This window comes from Solanum tuberosum, unplaced genomic scaffold, assembly GCF_000226075.1.
Source record: "Solanum tuberosum cultivar DM 1-3 516 R44 unplaced genomic scaffold, SolTub_3.0 scf00073, whole genome shotgun sequence".
In the NCBI taxonomy this organism is placed as follows: Eukaryota; Viridiplantae; Streptophyta; class Magnoliopsida; order Solanales; family Solanaceae; genus Solanum; species Solanum tuberosum.
Window position 1 is genome coordinate 1919264 of NW_006239002.1, and position 23325 is coordinate 1942588.

General features: G+C 34.7%; 2 protein-coding genes and 1 long non-coding RNA gene across 12 annotated transcripts in view; 2 read left to right on the forward strand and 1 right to left on the reverse strand.

Moving 5' to 3' along the window:
- The window catches only part of LOC102592895 (B3 domain-containing protein REM19-like), a 37088-nt gene that overhangs the window by 3510 nt on the left and 10253 nt on the right, over window positions 1-23325 (forward strand). For both annotated transcript variants that reach the window (XR_367228.2, XM_006346437.2), the window contains exons 4-5: window positions 1217-1220; window positions 11313-11315. Coding sequence is in view for 1 of the 2 variants with exons in the window: in XM_006346437.2 (XP_006346499.2) it covers window positions 1217-1220; window positions 11313-11315 (7 nt within the window). In the remaining variant the exon portion in view is untranslated. The remainder of the gene's footprint in view (window positions 1-1216; window positions 1221-11312; window positions 11316-23325) is intronic.
- Window positions 12-16157, reverse strand: LOC102592441 (uncharacterized). Of its 9 annotated transcripts, none has more exons than XR_001473330.1 (7): window positions 16071-16157; window positions 12259-12338; window positions 10893-11028; window positions 7004-7126; window positions 6521-6903; window positions 6223-6405; window positions 12-397 (listed from the first exon to the last, which is right to left on the reverse strand). XR_001473330.1 is itself a non-coding variant. In XM_015308306.1 (4 exons), exons 1-4 carry the CDS (start codon window positions 16106-16108, stop codon window positions 7431-7433), a joined length of 366 nt encoding a protein of 121 aa, XP_015163792.1. In that variant the 5' UTR covers window positions 16109-16149; the 3' UTR covers window positions 7168-7430. The 9 variants fall into 9 exon arrangements, 1 of the variants encoding a protein (XP_015163792.1); XR_001473331.1 differs by having other exon boundaries at window positions 6521-6890; window positions 7004-7571; XR_001473329.1 differs by having other exon boundaries at window positions 6223-6350; window positions 7004-7571.
- LOC102594766 (uncharacterized) lies at window positions 18974-21622 on the forward strand. The gene is made up of 4 exons (XR_001473335.1): window positions 18974-19137; window positions 20158-20443; window positions 20652-20813; window positions 21438-21622. It is a non-coding gene; the product is annotated as an uncharacterized lncRNA (long non-coding RNA).

The window sequence follows — 23325 nt, forward strand, 5'->3', positions numbered from 1 at the left end:
ATGATAAATTCTTAGCTTTGAACTGCTACAATTTGATATTATTTTGGAATTTGAACTCTGTAGCTGCTTAATGGACAACCTTGTTTTCATTTTCTGTATCTAAGTAATTAGAGTTGTTTAACTTCTGTATGTTACAGCTGAAATGAAGCTTACAATACTTGCCTACAGCTTACAATTAGAGATGTAGTAATGTTGATTATATTTGAATAGGATGCACAAAATGTCTAGAAAACTTTTCCAGAGAACAGATTCACCTAGAGTTATCTGGTGCAAATACCAATAAATGTATTTAAATTGTCTTATAGTCGGTGGTGGATGTACCATATAATCTACGGTTTCATCTGAACCCAAAAGTGTAATGGTTGCAAAATCCGTATCTCGAATGGTGGCTCCGTCCCTGAAGCGGATCCCAAATTAAGAGTCAGAAGCCAATGGGTGCAGCACATAAGAAACCTCTATAATTCTTCATAATTAGTAGTAGAACATTTCAATTTGCATACATAAGTGAAACAATGATCCCACATATGAAAATTCATGCACTGTGTGATGTTTGTACATAACTTATTATTATGAGTCATAGTTATTTAACTCTATCACCTGGTTTTTGAATTGATGTTCTGCGCTTAAGGGAACTGATGATATTCAGTTGGTCATCCCATTTTTGCTTGATTCACTAGTGCAAATGAAGGTAAAAGTTTGGGAGCGAGTAGGAGATTTACATCATGAAATTCAAGATTTTTTTTAGCTTCCCATATCTTGTTGTGGTTCCTTATTTGTTCATATGGTTATAGCGGGAAAATGGTCAAAAATACCCCTCAACTTTCATTTATTAGTTGAATTTATCCTTATCGTTAAAGTTATTGTTACCCCTGCCGTTACTATACTTATCATTCAATTGAAATTGGGTAATTTTATTTCATTTGGGACTTTCCATCCAATTGAGGAGTATGGATGATAAATAGAGTAGCGACAGGGATAAGAACAACTCTACTTTAACAATAAGGGTAAAGTCAACTAATAAATGAAAGTTGAAGGATATTTTACCCTTTTCCCTTATAGCTGGTTTTATTACGGGACAGCTCATAATGGTCATCTCGATCTATTATGCCAGATCAATGGTAGGTTCACACGAAATCTATGTTGTTATTTCTATGTGTATCTAGATACATCTGTCAACAAATCTATCTTAATGTTGATGATTTCTGATGTGAAGAAGACTGGTAAAATATTTTTTTATGTGAACGAGGCTGGCAAGGTGATGTCTGGTGTGAAGAAGACTGGTAAAATGATTTTTGGTGTGAATTTTGGCTCCACCATTCTATCAATTATTGATAAACGTGACAGAAAACGATAAAATTGTTGGTGGCAAAAGTTGTGCTGAAAGTGTGAACTTTTGCATAGAGCCAAAAAAGAGTTTACTAAGTCATATGAACTTTTGCATGGAGCTTAAAGACATTTTATGCTTGCAACAATAAAAGAAAGGAGAATGTGCAAATATACCGTAAAATTTTGTGATTTAGTGTTGATATATCCTCGTGAAAAATGTGGTAGACTCATTTTTAATCATGCTATTACAAAAATGGCATAAATATACCTTTTTGGTCTAACATCAATTTATATATCGGAAAAGTGTCAAAATTGCCCCTGAACTATGCGAAATAGACCACTTATACCCTCCATTACATTTTGGGATCAAAAATACCCCCACCGTTATCCCAGGAGACCACAAATACCCTCAAGAGTTAACACCCCAAATTTTTAGTGACGTGGCAAGCCACATGGGACTAATCCCTCCACCTAAGCGTTACCAACTAAGATTCACCACAAAAGAACTTGACCTTTAGTGGCGACAAAGTCGCCACAAATTCCCAAAATATTGCCACTAAAGGTTATGAGTGATTTTTAGTGGCGACTAAGGCTCCAACAACCATTCGCTAGTAAAACCTATTTTTTCAACAAAAAAATATGATAATTAATTTTCGATTGCAACCTAATTTTCTAAAATAAATAACTTGCAATATCAATATTAAAAACATACAATATTATTACGAAAAATAATCAAAATTACTTCTCGATTCAAATCTCCTACTATATAATGCATCATTGTACATTTTATACATTTACATATGACATAAAAATAAAACATACAGTGTCTTAAAACTCCTACTTAATCGATATCATTTTTGGTTTTTTAAAAACAATGAAGAAAAAAACACAAAATTAGAATTTAATGTTAAAAACTTTTAGTGACGATTTTTAAAAATTTGGGGTGTTAACTGTTGAGGGTATTTGTGGTCTCTTAGGATAACAGCAGGGGCATTTTTTTATCCCAAAATGTAACGAAGGGTATAAGTGGTCTATTTCACATAGTTCAGGGTAATTTTGACCCTTTTCCGTTTATATATATGTATACACGCTTATGAGTAATGACACTTCTTCTACATTAAAGCCGCTTATAGGGTTTAGGTTGTGTGGCGAGTTATTCTATTCTCTTGTTGCTTGACAACAAAAGTGAACATGGAAAAGGGTTTTTTCAAGGTTTTCAATCCTCAAAACTAGTGCAAAACGGATGGTAAATACACTTTCTCCTTGTGGTAATAGATTTTTGGGACTTTGTTTCTTGAATTTTTTTCTTCTTCTTTTGAAAATGTGGGCAACGGATATGAAAAGGTGAAAGGCCTTGGTGAAATTTAGATCTGCAAATACAAGTAGATGATTTAATTTTTTTGCTAACTCCATTTTTTTAATTTTTTTTTTTTTAAAGTAACACTTTTTGAAGATTGGGCTATGAATAAGGGGAGGAAAATTTAAAAGACTAGAGATGCTTTTGTGTGATGCAAGTAATTATTATATTAGTATTTTATATGTTGAATTTTCCAATTTTATACAAGTATTATGTATAATGGATTATTCAATCAATTGATATCATAAAATTGCATATATCATTTTCAAATGACAAACGATCATATTATGTGTGTTGATGGTAGTACTTTGCAATAAAACTATGAGAATGTCTTAGATTCTATTTTGTAGTTTCTCAAATAGTTACATTCTTAAATATTTCTAACATCAAAAAGTTCAAACTTCGAGTTTATTTAAATTACTTTTTCTTCTCATATTTGTTGCTTTTTATGATATGATAAATCTGATTTAAAGAAATTAATATTGTTTTTACCTTTTTTTCAAAAATATTTTTTTTCTTCACAGAAAATTCCCACAGCATATACAAACTACAAGAATGGAAAGTTACCTAGGAAGGTTTTCTGAATGGATGGGAGAAATTTATTGAGGACAACAGTCTAGAGTTTGGAGACTTTATAATATTCGATTATGATAGAAATGAAATATTTGACATAAAATTACTTGGAATAAATGGATGCATAAAGAATGGAGCTAAATGTGACAACAAGGAGGAAGAAGTGAATGTTGAAAATCGAAAGAGTATAGAACCAAAAGAAAAAAACAAGACTAGAGATAACAAGAATAGCTCATTTGATGATGATAGTACTGATAACTACATGGTAGAAGAAGAAGAAGATAATGACGAAGAAGAGGTGGAAAAGGAAGAGGAAGAAGATAATGAACAGGAAGGGGAGGAGAAAGAAACTGAGGAGGAGGTGGATGAAGGGAAAGAGGATGAAACAGAGGAGGAAGTGGTGGAGAGGAAGGAGAATGAAACTGAGGAGCAAAAAGATGAAGAAGAGAATGAAATGACTGACACATTCAAAAAAAAGACGTCAGGTTCAAAAGGTAAATACAGTTAAATCTTTAGATCTAATTATTTGTTTGATTTTACATGTAATTCAATTCTTTTAATGTTAGTACATTGCTGCAAAAATAACGTATTTGTATATTTGGACATGATTTTGTAGTCTTATAAATGTCATGAAATGTTTAAGTCTATAAGTTTTAAAAGATTTAAAATAGGTTTGGTTTTTTGTTTCGTTAACAAAACCAGCTTAGGGGAATATTTTGTTAGGTTTTATTGAATACTAGAGAAGAATATATTCAAATATCATTTTCTAACACTTTTGGTATAATGCCAAAAGTTCTCTTTTTTTCATAAAGTTCATGTTCAATAAAGTATTACCGTAAAATTAAACAGATGGAGTATTTGTGAGTTTTCATGAGATTTCTATTAGTGAACTTGATCTTAATTTTCTTGATTCAGATGGATGCCGAAAAGCTATTACTTGCAAGGTGAGGAATGTGCATGACAAATATGGTGCAGATATATTCAGAAGTGGACGCACAACTCAGCCAAAAAATCCTTACTTTGTAGCAAAGATACGAGCAAAAATGAGAAATCAGCTGGTAACTAAAAGCTATAATTATATATTGATCTAGAGAATAATTTTATGTAACATTCTAATTTAACAAAATCTTTGTTCATAATTATAGTATGTTCCAATTGATGTGGTGAGAGACTACGAACTTAAACTCCATCCAACCATGATCATTCGCGACTCTGTTGGCAGAGAGTTTGAGACAAAAGTCAATAATTGGAGCAATGGAACAATATGGCTGGTAGGCGGATGGCGCAATTTATGTAGGTGGAATCTTGTGGAAAAAGATGACAGGTGTATTTGTGAATTTGTGAGAGAAAAATGCGGCAAAATCCTTTACTTACAAGTTCAAGTTCTATATGAAGGATCAAATTCTCATCACAACAATAAATAAAAGAAATAGTTTATTACTATTTATCATAGCATTTTAATTTTTATGGCCTTAAGTATTATTATGTGTTGACAGATTTTGATGACTATAAGCATTGTTGTTTGTTGACAAATTTTGAAGACTATACATATTGTTGTTTGTTGAAAAAAATGAAGGTTGTTTTAGTTAGTATTATTGTTCTAATAAAAAGAATTGAGAATGTTTTATTTGATCTTACTCATCATATTATACTAAAAGTGGGAGCTTCAAAAGTAATGTTTTAGTTTGATCTTACTGTTCTGCTATTTAGTTTGTTCGCTAAATTATATTAAGTGATTATTGGTGAAATGTTAGGTGAGGTTAGGACTTGTATTAAAGTGTGCTTCTTATATTTATTGAATTGCTATAAACATAATTAGCACAAGGAAACTTTCAAAAATAGCAAATATTAAGCCTTAAATAGGACTTTATAGTTATAGTTTGCTTAATTATGAATAATAACAAAATGTTAGGGGAGGAGGATGAGAGAGGCGAGCAAGATCTAGGGGAGGGAGAGAGAGAGAGAGGAGAAAGCGTATTTTTTCATGAATTTTGGAGAAAATACAAGTACAAACTGATTTTGTATCGAAATGAATACATATTAAGAGGAGAGAGGCGAACAAGATCGAGAGAGGAAGGAGAGAGGTAAGCGAGGTCGAGAGAGGGTGGAGAGAGAATTGTATTTTGCATTTATTTTACATTGTATTCTGTATTTATTTTGTATCAATTATATTCCAAATACAATAAATTGTATTTTGTATTTATTTGGTATCAATTGCACTCCAAATATAATAAAATTGTATTTTGTATTTATTTTGCATTTATTCTTTAGGGAGAATTTCAAAGACCACCCCTCACGAATAGAAGATTCACCACACAACCTAAACCCTATAAGTGTCTTTAATGTTGAAGGAGTGTCACTATTCATAAGCGTGTATATATATATATATAAATTGATGTAAGACAAAAAAGGTATATTTGTGTCATTTATGTAATAGCATGGTTATAAATGAGTCTGCCACATTTTTAATGAGGGTTTATCAACACTAAATCACAAAATTTTAGGGTATATTTGCACAATCTCCTTTCTTTTTTTGTTGCAAGCATAAAAGTCTTTAGGCTCCATGCAAAAGTTCATATGACTTAGAAAACTCTTTTTTGGCTCCATGCAAAAGTTCACACTTTCAGCAAATCTTTTGCCAACAACAATTTTATTGTTTTCTGTCACGTTTATCAACAGCAGATAGAATGATGAAGCCAAAGTTCACACCAAAAATCATTTTACCAGTTTTCTTCACACAAGAAACCACCTTGCAAGCCTCGTACACATAAAAAAATAGTTTACCAGTCTAGAAATCATCAACATGAACATAAATTTGTTGACAAATGTATCTGGCTACACACGGAAATAACATACTGCATTAGAAGTATTAAGTATTTGGTTTACATACATTTTACACATTTCATAGATTACTGGTGACAAAAACTAATAAGCGTGAACTTGTTTTACTTCAAGAAAACACTTACCAGGAAGCAGGACTTTTTCACATTATAGCCTTTCAAGCATTTCACAAATTGAGGAATATTTGGAGTGAGATCCGTGAGAAGGTCGTCTTCTTTCTCAAGTGCAACTCTTTTTCTTGGTGTTGCATGTTCTAAGGGAACACAACATAGTAGTCTATTAGTCCATCACATGTTAAAATAGGTCTTCTGCAAAGGAAATTTCGGTTGATGAAAGTCTAAATTTGATCACTATTACTGCATTTTATGCTAACTTTCAACAACAGCAAGAAGAATTGGAAAGGTAGGAGTTAAATCATCATACCTGTGTCATTTTCACCGCTAGCACGAGTCTGTTTAGGGAATTTTGAAGTGTAAGGGTATTTTTCTGGCCTTTTACGCTTGCTGCCTCCATATATTGGAGCTTGTTGATTTTTGACCTTGTTTGTTGACTTCACTTGTCTTTCCAAGTCCATTCTTGCTGAAAATTCTTATTGTGAATTGCAGAGCGCCATCGTACCTAAACACGAGATATTCCCCATTTTGTACTTGGTTATTTTTCTGAAATTTCTTCCAACCATTGTGTATAAGAAAGCCCTCTTCCATCACATTGTAGTTTCACATTCCAAGTGCCTCCAGAAAGACACCTTAGAGTGGCTTTATCAGGTAATTCTTCTGATATTTGCCAAAGCAATCTGCTGGGATTCTCTACAAATTAAGAGAGTCAATAGAAAAGGAAAAAACAGCACGAAAATGAGCTGGGATTCACTTATAAGCTTGTAAATGATGAACAGAAGCAGAATATTACCAGTTCACTAGTGACTGTAGGATGAAATCTCTTGACAAAGACTGCTCTTTTAGCTATCTTCAGTAAGGCTTTTTCCACATCACAATAGCAGTTTCCCTTGTCTTTAACACCAAATCTTTAAAGCTAAATTTAATTCACATATATAGGATGAACAGAGAAAAACATAAACAATTCAGTGTTTTGCAAGTGAAGTCATGGTCATTCCAAGTTTTCCAACCAAACATAGCATTTGTTACAGAAGTAGACCAGATAATGGTTTGACATTCGAATGTAAATAAACTAGACTTCAGTCCCCAAAATTTCCCTTAGGCTCGTTTTGTCAGCGAACCAAACAACCAAACCTTTTTAAAACCCTTCAGAACTTGCAGTCTTAAGCTTTTCATGACATTTATATGACTACGAGATCATGTTCAGATATACAAAGATGTCATTTTTTATGTTCATTTTTTTCTTCCTCCTCCACAGCCAATTTAAACCTCCAACTCGGTTGTCCTCTTTTATGATGATCATACCATCCACGCTTTACAGATTCTCCCATAGCTGAACAGTGAATGATTTCCTTGTGTATCTGCAATTTATCAAATTAGCTCTCAATACGATGCAGATAAATTTTCAAACTTACAATATTTTGTTGGATAAACAAACTAGCCTGCCTTGCAATTGATTTTATTTGAAGATACTGGTCCAAATGCATCTAGAGTCTCTGTATGCTTACTTTCATTGAAATGAAGTATATTGTTTTCAATTCCCTCTTGTGTATTATTTGGATTAGTCATACCCCCAGTTTCCACTGCAGAATGGACATGAGGTTTTCATGCTTTGCCGAACTAATTTGCCACCGAGTGACTTAGTTAAACTGCTATTGCCCGATAGGTTTAAATCTTAGCATTTAATAGCCGTCTGTCATGTAATTTGTTTGTTCTGCATCTTGTTTCATAGCAATGCCAAAGATTAATCCTTCCAGATGCAATTTTACATATTTTGGCTCCATAGGGAAGTTCAGATGACTTAGCTGAACTCTCAGTAGCGGCTTAGTCAAATATGTGAACTCTGAAACATAAGTTCTGTCCATATTTGATGTGTAAAAAGTACCAAGATCAATTTTTATACTTACAATTTAGTCTGGCTAAAACAATGTGAACAAATAAGGGAAAACAGCAGGAAGAAGACGAATGAAAGAACATCTCTAAGATGGGATTTCAGATATAAATCCCCTACTCGCTTACCAAACTATTTCCACAAAAGGGAATGACAAATTGAACATTGACTTGTACTGCAAAATGGAATGACCAATTGTACATTATCATTAAGTGCAGAACATCAATTCAAGAATTCAAGAAGCAGGAACGTCAATTCAAGAATCAGGAAAAAGTAAATACCAGTAAAAAAATTACTTAAATCCTCTGATTGAGGGCAAAGTGGGTGGGAGTAGTACAGTACTATTCAGAAAGAACTTGCAAGTTGACGGAGGGTTCAACAATCATGCCGGATTCCGTCATTGCACCAGATTCCTGTTGGGCAATCTTTTTTTCCTCTACTTAGAGGAGAGGAATGCTGTTATTTTTCCATCAAATATCTCTTTTGGTAACCCTCAGCAAACAACATGGTGGGCTGGGGATAAAGAAGTTAAGTACACAGAATGAAGTAAAAAAGTTTACTGACGAAATGGTTATGGAGATTTTGTTGTGACTATATGTCACTATCGAAGAGATTCATCTCACAAAAATATGGGCTTCAGAATAGCTGGATTACTGAGGAGGTGACTGGTACCTTTGGATGCTCTGTGTGAAAAACAATTAGAAGATTGTGGGTCTCTTTCAATAACAAACTGAAGTACAAAATTGGTAATGGGGAAGAGGCAAGATTTTGGAATGAACTATGGATTGGGGAAGAGGATTTGAAGACGAAATTTCCAGACCTATTCATCTTGAGCTTGCAATAGATGGATAAGGTGGCACAAATATGGAGTCCTCAAGGGTGGGACTTGAATTTTAGGAGGGCACTAAATGATTGAGAAATCAACCGAGTAGCAGACTTGCTTCATACCCTAAATGCCTTCCCAGGGACAACTTTTTTTTGATAAGGGTAAAGTTGTATTCATCAGCATGGAGGACATGCTGGAGACCTCCAAAAAATGAGTTACATCATTTCAATCTACGACAAAACATCTACTAGATTACATGTTTCCTATAAAATCTATAATTTGTGCATTCTATTCTATTCCTTCTTCTTTACACCAAAAATAAAAGGTTGTCATACACAACCATTTGACCTTCTCAAAAGGGTTAGCCTTGTTTTCAAAGCATCTACTTTCTCTCCTTCCATATGGACTACCATATGCATGATCGAATTATATTCCACCATTTTTTCTGAGTTTTACTCCCCCCCCCCCCCTTCTGATCCAACAGCTGAGTAAATCTGTTGTGTTCTGGCATGGTCAACTCTGTTTGTGTTAAGGCCCAAATATAAGTTTCATAAAGATGTTGTCACTCTGCAATATAGGAACAAGTGTCTATTAGTTTCCTTGGCTTCATTACATAGAGAGCACCAAGAAGCAATGCGAAAGCCTCTCTTCTTTAATCTTTCATGAGTGGAGCAACGTTTCCTTTCCACCAGCCACGAGAAACACTTCACTTTGGTTGGTACCTTGGTTATCCATATCTAGTTCCAAGGACCAATCTTTCCACCTTGTAACTCTTTCACTTCCTTGGTATACGATTTGTTAACTGATAGTACCCCATCGCTGCTATTCCCAGGGACAACTATAGGCCCTGATTTGCCAATTTGGAAGCTGCATAGAAAGGGGGGTCCCCTTTACTGAATCATGTTACTGGAGAATGAATTCTAGACAGACAAGGTATCCAGATTTGCTTGAGGTGTTTTATATGTGAGCAAGATGTAGAGATAAACAGTCATTTATTCATGCATTGCAAAACAGCTGCAAATCTGTGGAACATGTTCTTCTGTATACTTGGGATAAGTTGGGTAATGCCAAGGACCTCATTTGATATGCTGCAAAGTTGGGAAGGAGTGGGGAGAAGAGGATCACAACAAGATTGGTGGAGAAGTATCCCAGCAAGTGTTTGGTGGACCTTATGGAAAGAAAGAAACGAAAGAAGCCATGATGGGAAAGCGAGCAGTCTTCAGAAGATCAAGATGAAGAGTATAGGTTTTTTGTATTTTTGGTGTAAACAAGATATAGTGGGGGAGATAGATAGCTAAGCTTCATAGAACGATTGTAAAGTTTCTATCTAGACTTTGGTCTTAATTATACCCTCTATGGTTGTAAATCCCACCCCGTCAGCTTTTACCTGATGGGCCTTTTGGTGTGAATATACAGTTACCATAATCAAAAAATATATTTCTTTTCACATATGCCACATCAAGTTCAAAATAATATGTAAGAATACTATTTTACATAAGTGCAGAAATTATAGATGGCAGCCTTTGAAATCTAATAAGGAACAGAATTAGCTGAAGTGTCATGCTAAGTAAATCACATACTACAATAACATCTAAATAATTAAGTTTATTACATCAACGATAAAAAATCAAATTGTGAAACATTGATGAATTGCCACATGCATTTATTTTATGAAGAATTCTCAAGGAGGAAATCCAGTGTTGTAAAAAAGATTTGAGGCATACCATGTCAGAAGTCCCAAAAAGGGAACATGCACTAAGGTTTGCAAAAAAGGGACTTCGCATCATTATCGTTTTTGTAATTCCAAACTATTTCTCATCACCCATCAACAATTTTTTTTCATTTTTCATTTAGTTAATGCAATCTGTAAATAGTGTAGCTCCAGAAGCAGAAGCCAAGAAAAATTTGCTTTCAAAGGTAAGCAATTAAGATGGAAAAGTTACAATCAGAAAACCAAATGCTTACATCTTGAATCCATTTAATTCCCTGAGCAATCACATCCTCTCTCCGTAACCAATGCATTTGCCTTAACAGCCAATCATCAATAGCTTCCTCCATCATTAACTGCATAATTTCCTTTGACATCCAATATACCTGTATTCTGCGCAAACAAAAATGGCTGTGTTAGATGCTCATTAGTGAAGCCATATCAAGGAAATAATATGCATACAAGATACCTTCCATGCAGGGTTTCGCTAACCTACTGCATAGGTGTGTTCGGTTACACCCTCCCCATTTCTAATTTCCTTAAATGTCCTTGCCATCTCATTAATATTTACACCCCAATTCAACTAAATACCCATACTTTTTTATTTTCCAGGACTGTAGCTTCATTTTTTTTCTCTTCATTCTTAGGTATTTTCACAAACAATCAAAAGAAAGGAGTTCGTCAATAATTTGGTACTTCTGAGTTTAGTGTAAATTTAATACTTCTTTTGTACATTCATTGAAGAAAAAATTATAATCCAACGGTAAAACTCAGCTCACTGGAAACCTATGTTGCTCAAACTCTTCAAAAATGTCAACCAACTTTTGAAGAATCCGACACAGGGGAAGCTTCGAAAGTGAAGAGTCCCCACAACTTAGCTGGAAACTATAAACCTTGAGTCCATCAATCAGAAGGCAAGAACAAACAGAAAGGCAAAAAGCAAATCTACAAATGGGAATTCTTAATCTGATCGCTGGGAATAAACACTCATCGAGAAAGGCAAAAAGTATATTTAATCCATAATCTGATCAACAAAATGGAAGTATATTAATTCTTACCTTCATTAATGGCACTGTAAATGTTGGAAGAAGACAAAGATGCAAAAGGAAAAACACTTGAAATTTTAGAGAAGAACCATGGCTGCTCTTTCCCTTTTTCCCACTAATGAACGAAGTTAGGGTGATGTAGGGGAGGGAAGAAAATTTGGGAATTGTGGATTTATGGTAAAAGACCCAAAACAAAGCCCCAAAAAGGACCAATCTTTAATGAGGTGGTGAGGACATTTGTTACAATTTTGTTGAAACCATGTCTAAATTTGTGAAATCCTGGATCATCTCTTTCTCTCCTTCATGTATTCCCATGCAAAGAATGTGAATATTTTAGTAGTTCAGCTTTTCAGGATGGCAAGTTTGTAGTTTAGGCATAGTTTCATATCAAATATTATACCGACCGTTCTAAATCATTTTTAGGAACCAAATTAAGCATGAAGATGTTAAACATGGATGATGAAACCGATTCAATAATGAAACTATTAAAGAGAAGTTAAATGTAGGAAAACAACTCTCAATTTGATACCAGGAGGGGACGGGATAGGAAGTAGAGAAGCACAAAACATGCTGTCACCTTAGCCAGCCTCTTCTGTTCAGCTGAAAAGTCTTGTCCACCAAATTTAATATAGGTACACTTAAATTGGGCGGTGTCCACTGAAAGAAAAAAAGCCCACATGAGAATGAGTAAGCAAAAATGAAGCACGTGATACAAAGGATAAAAAAGCAGTCCAGCACAAAATCAAGCACCAGTAGCCAACTGGGGGAATCAGGGATGGGAGAGGGCTAAAGCCGATGCGGGAACCAGTTTTTAAAAAAACTTGGTGGGGTGGAGTGGGGCATGTTGCGGGTGAAATTCTACTTCCCAACACCTTCATTTTAGCTTTGTTTATCTAAAAAATATTCCGCTTCACTGCTATCTCTAATCTGTAACTGCTTCTTTTCACTTTTCCATTCCAAAATCATTTTTGATTTTCTTTTTCAATTTATTGAAGAATCATTGAGTTGCAACAGATTAAAATTACCTATTAATTACAAGCAATATGTTTCTTCTAAAGATAGTTTTCTTTATTTATTTTCAAAATAGAATTATTTGACTATTCAAGTTGATCAGAGATAGTGGATAACTTTGTAATTTCTTTCTTTCTTTAGTTTTTTTTTTCTTTGAAATTGGTAACATGTTATATTCATCAGCACTCTAAAAAAAGGCCTGGTATATCATATCTACAGATACAGCCTCAAACAGAACTTACAAAGAGGCCATAAAGTCTAGTAATGATTCAACATCATCAACTAACTTTCTTTACACCAAAAATAGAGAAGAGAAATGCAGGAGCTCTTGATCTTCTAGATTGAACTGCACCTGCCTTCAAAACATCTTGCATTCCTCTCTTTCCAAATTGTCCACCATATGCAAGCTGGAACAATCTTCCACCACTCTCTGTGACAAGTTTCCCCTTGTATATTGTTCCAACTACATATCCGGTCAAATGTACTCTGGGGTATCACCCAAACAATTTGAGCTAATGCTGCAAAAAGTTGTCATAGTTGTCTGGTAATTGAACAATGCAAGAAAAGATGCCCATTGGCTTCGGCTTCCTGATGGCATAGAAAACACCTAGAACATAGATGAAAACCCCTTCTTTGAAGTTTATCATGAGTGAGACTGGCTTTCCAAACAACTAGCCAAGTAAGCAAAACCACTTTGAAAGGAGCTCTTGCTTTCCATATCTCTTTCCATGGCCATGGGTCATTGAACTGCTCCAAATCCATTAAGTAGTTGTAAGCTGTTTTGACAGAGAAAACAGCCATGGTGCCGCCTATCCAAGTATGAGAATCCTTCTTCTCCTTTAGGCCTGAGAAACCTTCAAGAGTTTACCAAAGAGATCAGTAACTCTTGGGATCTCCCAATCATTAAGGAGCCTTCTGAATACAATATTCCACCCTTGTGGAGTCCAAAGTTCTTCAACTGTAACCCTCAGGGGTTGGCCTGCTGGCAATTGACTTGAGCCTTGGGGTTTGCTCCCTTTCAAGGTCTCAAGTCGAACCACTGGGTGCAAACAATTTCTGAGGGCCATCGGACTGGGTAAAACCTGAATTAACCGTGGTGCACTTGCGGGAAACTCCTTGCCCGAGGGGCCTGTGCACCCCCGGGATTAGTCGGGGCTCAAAGAGACTCGGACACCCGGTGCAAAATACAAAAAAAAAAAAAAAGTTACTTCAACTGTAGCATCAGGAAAGGAGGATAAAATGAACAGATCATGAAATTGATCAATCAAAGGCCCAACCTGACCCCTGTATTTGCTATAAACACCTCCCATAGATTCCTGATGGATTTCCAGTTCCCCACTCCATAGGCAGATGTCACTGGTTTGGTAGTCCAGTGGCCCGTTTGTTCATATGCCTGCAATGTGTAACCTGTCTCCATAATGCTTGCTCTTCAGTGTTATATCTCCAAAGCCACTTAAATAATAGACTCATATTATGTATTCTGAGATTTTTGATTCCTAGTCCTCCCACCTTCTTACTAGAAATGAGGATCTTCCACTTGACCAGATGCAAGCGTTTGCTATTCCTGTTCCCCTCCCAAATAAAGTTTCTCCACAGCTAATCTATGCTTTTTCTCACTTTGTCTGGAATTGGAAATAGAGACATTACATAGGTGGGAAAGGAGTCCAGAACACTGTTGACAAGAATGACCCTTTCCCCTAATGACAGGTACTATGCTTTCCATCTTGCAAGCCTCCTTTCACATCTATCAAGTACCCCTTCCCATATATCAACAGCTTTGTTTTTTGAGCCCAAAGAAAGACCCAAATATTTAGTAGGTAGAGCACCCACCTCACAACCTAGAATACTGGCAAGAATTAACAATTTGGTGGCTCTTTCTCCAATCGACATGAAGGCCGGAGATACCTTCAAAAACAGTAAGAATCAGCCTCAAATGCATTATTTGGGAAGGCTCTGCATCACAAAGTATCAAAGCATCATCTGCATAAAGAGGATGTGAGATCTCTACGATGTTTTCCCTATTTTGAACAGTGAACCCCCTCAAATCACCATTGGTTGTAGAGATTCTCAACATATTGCTAAGCCCCTCCATGGCCATGATGAAAAGAAAAGGAGAGAGAGGGTCTCCTTGCCTTAATCCCCTTTCGGATTGAAAAAATCCTTCAGAGGATCCATTCCATTAATAAGAACAGAAAACTTCACTGTACTAATGCAATAATAAATCCATTTAAGCCATTTGTCCCCAAAACCCATGACCCTCATAATATTGATCAAATACTTCCAGTTAACATGATCAAACGCCTTTTCAATGTCTAGTTTACAAAGGATTCCAGATTTCTTAGCCTTCTGCCTAGCGTCAACACATTCATTTGCAATAAGGGAAGCATCAATAATTTGTCTACCCTTAATGAAGGCCATCTGGTGTTTGCTTACTATCTTCTCGATCACCCTTTTCATTCTTTCAGCTAGAGTCTTGGAGATAATCTTGTAAGTACTACTAATCAGACTGATTGACCTATAATCTCTCAATTCTTTGGCTCTATTTTTTTTTGGAATAAGAGCCAAAAAAAACATGAGAGTGAAAATTTTCCCAGCAAGCACTGATAAATCACATCTCCCCGAACTCTTACATAAAAAGAAATTACCAATTGAACATTAACATTAAATGCAGAACATGAATTCAAGAATTCAATAACCAGGTAAGTCAATTCAAGAACCAGGAAGATGAAATCAAGAATTCAATAACCAGGTAAATCAATTCAAGAACCAGGAACATAAATAAGAAAAAGTAGTAACCTAAATCGAAAACAATTCAAGAAACCAACCCTTCGGGGTGGCCCAGTGGTTTGAGCTTGGGACTTTCATGTTGGAGGCCTCAAGTTCGAAACCCCTTGCCAGCGAAAGCAAGGGGTTTGCCTTCTGGGTCGAGCTCGTTGCACCAGGCTTGCCTAGTGCGGGTTACCTTGCCTAGTGCGGGTTACCTCTCCTATGTGGTTTGCGAGCTATTGCATAGGAGCGGGGGTTTTACCCTGTGCGCACCCAAAGGGTAGCGGCTACGGGTTTCCCTTGTCATAAAAAAAAACAATTCAAGAAACCATGAACGTCAATTCAAAAACAATAAAATTTAATTACAATGTGCATATAACCTAAAATTGATCTTGCTACAACAATGTGAACAAATAAGGAAAAACAATGGGAAGAAGACGAATGAAGGAATTCAAGAATTAAAGAACCAGTAACTTCAATTCAAAAATTAAAGAACCAGGGACATCTTACCGAACTTTAAACATAAAAAGGGGATTACAATTATGCAAAACATTAATTCAAGAACTCAAGAACTAGGAATGACCAATTCAAGAAACAGGAAAAAGTAGTAACCTAAAAATCCTCTGGTTCAATCTTTTTACCGTCGTCATGGCCGGATTCCGGTTGCCAATCTTTTAATCCTCTATTCAGAAAGAAAGAAAAAAAGAGAGTGCGCTCACATATCAGTGTTACCTCCTTTTATAGGTAACGCGTCGGCTTTCTAAAATATCTTTTCCCATATATTTTTTTTAAAAAAAAAACGCATTAATTAGGTAAAATAATTTTGGCAATTTTTTTATTTATTTCAATTACTTACATCAAACAATTGTGATTTATTATAGTCTTATATGTTTATATTTTCTTTAACTAAGAAATTAAATATATGAGAAAATTAAAGAATTAGAGATCCTTACGGAAAAAAAAAATAGAGAATGTTCGAATTAATCATTTTTAAAAAATGGAATTAACCACTCTTTAATTCGAATATTGCATTAGTAAATATTTAATATATATAATAACCATAAATGGAAAAAATGATGGAGCTAGTCAAAATTAATAAATAAAAAAACATGCTAATTATGTTTATAACAATTCAATAAACATGAGAAGTAGACTTTAATACAGGTCTTATACTCACCATAATCACTTAATATAATTTAGCAAACAAACAATAGTAGAACAGTAAGATCAAATGAAAACTTTCTCAATTCTTTTATCAAAACAATAATATTTAACTAAAACAACCTTCATTTTTGTCAATATCTTTTTCTAACACTTTTTGTATAATGTCAAAAGCTTCTTTTTCTTTTTTTCTTCATAAAGTTCATGTTTAATAAAGTATCACCATGTAAAATGTAACGAGTGAAGTATTTGTGAGTTTTCATGAGATTTTTATTTGTGAACCTGATCCGTTAACTTTCTTGATTCAGCTAGATGACAAAAAACCATTACTTGCAAGGTGAGATTCAGCTGGATGACGAAAAACCATTACTTGCAAGGTGAGCAATATGCATGACCTATATGGTGCATATGTATTTAGATGTGGACGCGTAACTCAGCCTAAAAATCCTTACTTTGTAGCAAAGATACGAGCAAAAAAGAGAAATCAACTGGTACTAAAGCCTATAATTATATATTGAACTAGAGAATGATTTTATGCAACATTCTAATTTAATAAAATTTTTGTTCATAATTATAGTTCGTTTCAATTGATGTGGTGCGAAACTATAAACTTGAACTCCCTCCAAGCATGACCATTCGCGACTTTGTTGGCAAAGAATTTGAGACAAAAGTCAATAATTGGAGCAACGAAAGAATATGGCTGGTGGGCATATGGCGCAATTTATGTAGATGAAACCTTGTAGAGAAAGATGATAGGTGTATTTGTGAATTTGTGAGAGAAAAATGCGACAAAATCTTTTACTTACAAGTTCAGTTGTATATGAAGGATCAAATTCCCATCACAACAATAAATAAAAGAAATAGTTTATTGCTTTTTAACATAGCATTTTAATTTTTATGGCCTTAAGTATTATTGTACGTTGACAAATTTTGAAGACTATAAATATTGTTGTTTTGTTGACAAACTTTGAAGACTACAAATATTGTTATATTATTATTATTTTTTAAAAAATCATTGAATGTAAAAATTAAAAGTACCACAAATAAACACTATGAATTTCCAAATAATGATGATTATTATAAGAAAACCTTATATACATTTTTTTCCTAATTCATTTTGTTTGAGAAGTTGTGATCGCGTAGTTGGCGGAGTATGACCTCTTGATTTGAAGTTTTCTGGATTCCTAGTCTACTATAACTGACTTAATAGAATATGGTATTAAATAATCATTGAATTTTTACTATAAAAAACATATTAAATAAGTACTACTTAATTAAGTATAGAAAATATTTACGATGTTCTAAAGTTAATTTTTTTTTTATTTGTCTATCCTTTTATCTATAAATTACTTTTTATTTCAAATATTAATGCTAGATCATTAATATTATATTATTATTTAAAAAATACTATGAAATTTAAAATATTGAAAATACCTCAAATTAATATTACTTTACTAGTTTTCAAATAATAATGCGCAAAGCACATACTTCCCTTCCTAGTATACAAGAGAAAAAGGGAAAACAACCAAAAAAACGGTTGGGCGGGGAGAAAAAGGTTGGGCTCAGAAAGAAATGGAGAAGAGTATGCTCATTAGTCAAATTGAGAGGAATAGTCGGGAAAGGTAAACAAAAGAGAGAATTCAAAGAGAATTAAGGAAAAAAGCCATGTATAATAGATAGATATACAAATCGGGAGAGGGGGTGGGGTGGTGGGGAGAAAGAGGAGAGAACAAGAGAGAGGGAAGGGGAGGCAAATGAGAAGAGGGGAAGAGTTCGCTATAAAAATAATATATTGTTTTGTTTTAATAATATTTTAACTATAAATATTCAATATTTACTAATTACTATATAATTTATAATGAGTCAAAAGGCTAATATTTGAATTAAAGGACGAGAAAGAGGAGAGAACAAGAGAGAGGGAAGGGGAGGCAAATGAGAAGAGGGGAAGAGTTCGCTATAAAAATAATATATTGCTTTGTTTTAATAATATTTTAAACTATAAATATTCAATATTTACTAATTATATAATTTATAATGAGTCAAAGGGCTAATATTCGAATTAAAGAGTGGTTAATTTTTTTTCTGATTAATTCAAACATTATTTAAAAAAATTTGGTAAGGACATTTAATTCTTTAGTTTTCTCATTTATTTAATTTCTTATTTATTTATAGAAAATAAAATATATAAGAAGACTATAATAAATCACAACGGTTTAAAACTTTAATAAGTAATTAAAATAAATAAAAAACTAGCCAAAATTATTTTACTTAATTGATAAAATAGCGTTTTTTTTTTTTTTAATATATGGGAAAAGATATTTTAGAAAGCCGATGCGTTATCTATAAAAGGAGGTAACTCTGATAAGTGAGCTCTCTTTTCTAAGTTGAGGCAACCGGAATCCGTCCCGGACAACGGAAACCGGCCATGACGACGGTAAAAGATTGGCCAACCGGAAAAAAGTTTCAACCATAGTACTACACTACTCTCATCCCCTTGCCCTCAATCAGAGATATTTAGGTTACTACTTTTTGAATTGACGTTGCTGCTTCTTGAATTCTTGAATTGATGTTTTGCACTTAATGATAATGTTCAATTGGTAATTCCCTTTTAGATAGAAGTTCGGGAAGATGTTCCTGGTTCTTGAATTCTTGAATTGAAGTTGCCGGTTCTTTACTCTTGAATTGATGTTCCTTCATTCGTCTTCTTCCCATTGTTTTTCCTTATTTGTTCACATGGTTGTAGCCAGATCAGTTTAGGTTAATGCACATTGTAATTTAAATTTATTGTTTTTTAATTGACGTTGCTGGTTCTTGAATTGTTTTGGATTTAGGTTACTACTTTTTCATATTTATGTTCTTGGTTCTTGAATTGACTTGCTTGGCTCTTGAATTCTTGAATTGATGTTCTGCACTTAATGATAATGTTCAATGGGTAATAGTTCGGGAAGATGTTCCCAGTTCTTGATTTCTTGAATTGAAGTTATCGGTTCTTTAATTCTTGAATTGATGTTCCTTCATTCATTTTTCTTTCCATTGTTTTTCCTTATTTGTTGACATGGTTGTAGCCAGATCAATTTTAGGTTATATGCCCATCGTAATTTAAATTTATTGTTTTTTAATTGATGTTCCTGGTTCTTGAGTTGTTTTGGATTTGGGTTACTACTTTTTCATATTTATGTTACTGATCTTGAATTCTTGAATTGATGTTCTGTACTTAATGATTATGTTCAATTGGTCATTCCCTTTTGCAGTAAAAGTTGGGGGATATATGTCTGAAATCCCATCTTTGAGATGTTGCTTCATTCATCTTCTTCCCGTTGTTTTTTTCCTTATTTGTTCACATGGTAGTTGCCAGATCAATTTTAGGTTTGTGAAAACTTACAGCATAGTGTTTGAAATAGATAAACTTCTGATGTACATGGTTTCTCTTGTATCTTTCTAATTAAGATTGTAATAGCTATACTACCATTTGTGCCATAGGACTAAATTTTAAGTATAAAAATTGACTTGGTACTTTTTACTCATCAAATATGGACAGAACTCATGTTTCAGAGTCCACAGATTTGACCAAGACGCTACTGAGAGTTCAGCTAAGTCATCTAAAGTTCTCTATGGAGCCAAAAGACGTAAAATTGCATCTGGAAGGATTAAACTTTGGCGTTGCTATGGAACAAGAAGCAGAACAAACAAATTACATGACAGACGGCTAGTAAATGTGAAGAATTCAAACCTATTGGGCAATAACAGTTTAACTAAGTCATTCGGTGGCAAATTAGTTCGGCAAAGTATGATTACTCCTGTACATTCTGCTGCGGAAACTGAAGGTATGACTAATCCAAATAATACACAAGTGGGAATTGAAAACTATAAACTTCATTTTAATGAAAGTAAATATACAGAGACTCCAGATGCATTTGGACCAGTATCTTCAAATAATACCAATTGCAAGACCGGCTAGTTTGTTTTCCAACAAAATATTGTAAGTTTGAAAATTTATCTGCATCATATTGAGAGCTAATTTGATAATTGCAGATACAAGGAAATCATTCAACGTCCTGCAATGGGAGAATCTGTAGAGCGTGGATGGTATGATCATCGCAAAATAGGATTACTGAGTGCTTCACAAGCGAGCAGGGCCACTAAAGCTGCCAAAATATTCATGCCAGTAAATCCTTACTTGCAGATTCTTGACTGGTAAGCCTTTGTCCCTATACATTCTTCTTCTGTAAACTGATTATGATGGAATCATGGAAATGGAACATTTGACTTAAAATTACATGGAATAACTGGATATGAAAAGAAACGAGTTACAGGTCCAAAATTGGCTGTGGAGGAGGAAGAAAAAAATGAACATAAAAAATGTCATCTTTGTGTATCTCAACATGATCTTGTAGTCATAAATGTCATGAAAAGTTTCAGTCTGCAAGTTTGAAAGGGTTTTAAAAATATTTGGTAGTTCGATTTGCTCACAAAACGTGCCTAAGGGCAATTTTTGGGACTGAAGTCTAGTTTATTTGCATTCGAATGTTAAACCATTATCTGGTCTACTTCTGGCTCAATTGCTATGTTTGCTTGGAAAACTTGGAATGACCATGACTTCACTTACAAAACACTGAATTCTTTATGTTTTTCTTTGTTCATCCTATATATGTGAATTAACTCTAGCTTTAAAGATTTGGTGTTAAAGACAAGTGCGACTGCAATTGTGATGATGGAAAAAACCTACTGAAGATAGATAAAAAGAACAGTCTTTTTCGAGAGATCCCAGTTCACTTTCTTCTTGTTTTTTCTTCTTCTTTTGACTCTCTTAATTTGTAGGGAACCTAGCCGATTTTCTTAGGCATATATCTGAAGAATCACCTGATAAAGTCACTCTAAAGGGTCTTTCTGGAGGAACTTGGAATGTGAAACTACAATGTAATGGAAGAGGGCTTTCTTATACACAAAGGTTGGAAGAAATTTCAGAAAAATTACCAACTAGAATATGGGGAATTTCTCTATTTGGGTACTGTTAGAATAGAAATAAGTATTTCCTACTTAGAATAGGAATATGAATAGGAATAGGAATAGGAATCCTAGTTGGAAAAGGATTCCAATGTAGTGTCTATAAATAGGGTCTCAATGTAACTATTTAGAAATACAATTCAATAATATTTTTTCCAATATATTTCTCACATGGTATCAAAGCATTGGTGAGAACAAACTAGTCACCGTATGTCTATGTCAATTTCCGGTGACTGTTGGATCTGATTTTGTTATTCTTTTTTCTTTCTGTGGTGTTGTGCGAAAACCAACACCACCACGAGGCTCGAAAAGCCCCCGCGACCAAACCCCAGCCAAAACCACCGGAAAACATCACCCCACGCGCTCTTATGCACCGATCGGAGGTGGTAGTTTCCGGCGAGATCTGTCTCACGCGCCGGCGCGTGAGGGCTTTTCTGATCATATTTTTTGAGAATTTTTTTGACAGTTGGGGTCGTCCAGCCATTCCGACCAGGCCCATACTGTTTTTGACCAGATCCGATCACCGGAATTAGGGTTCCAGCAATTTCCAGGCTGTTTCCGGCGACTTTTCTTCGAGATTTGAATTTTCCGACAATCAGATCTCAATAATCAAGTTTTTTTGTTTCCAAGACAAATTTAGCATAATGTCTTTTGGGTGTGATGTTTTTGGTTCTAAAAATATGGGGATTGGAAGTTCTAGCCCTATAATCACTTCAGAACTTTTATTGGGAAGTTCAAACTATTTATCTTGGGCTTCCTCGGTTGAGCTGTGGTGCAAGGGTCAAGGTGTCCAAGATCACTTAACGAACAAGACTTATGTGGTAGATGTAAAGGCAAAGACTAGTGAGGAAGATGCAAAAGCCAAAGCACAATGGGAGAAAGTAGATGCTCAATTATGTAGTCTCCTATGGCGTTCTATTGATTCCAAGTTGATGCCCTTGTTTCGCCCATTCCAGACGTGTTATACAGTTTGGGAAAAGGCTCGTGCTTTATACACTAATGACATATCTCGATTCTATGATGTGATATCTCGATTGACCAACTTAAAGAAACAAGAATCCGATATGTCTACTTACTTGGGACAGGTACAGGCAGTCATGGAGGAATTTGACACATTGATGCCAGTTACTACGAATGTGGAAAAACAACAAGAACACAGACAAACATTGTTTCTAGTTCTTACTCTTGCTGGACTTCCTCCTGATCATGATTCTGTACGTGATCAGATTTTAGCTAGCCCTACAGTTCCTACAATCGATGAATTATTCTCTCGTCTCCTTCGTCTTGCGGCACCTCCCAGTCACAAGGTAGTTTCATCACCCACGGTTGACTCCTCTATTCTCGCATCTCAAACCTTTGAAAAGCGTACATATCAATCTATGGAGAATCGGCGAGGGGGAGGGCGTTTTGGGAAACCTCGATCCAAGTGTAGTCATTGTCATAAGCCTGGACACACTCGTGATATATGTTATATTTTGCATGGTCCACCACCCAGTTATGATCCTATTGTTCTAAAGGAATATAATGAGTTCCTTCGAAATCGCGCAAGTAAACAGACATCTCCACCAGTAGCATATGGTGCTCAACCTAATCAACCATCCAATAATGCTCATATTGCTCAGACAGAATATGATGAGTTCCTTCAGTATCGTGCAAATAAGCAAACGTCTCCACAAGTAGTTTCGGTTGCACAACCTGATGT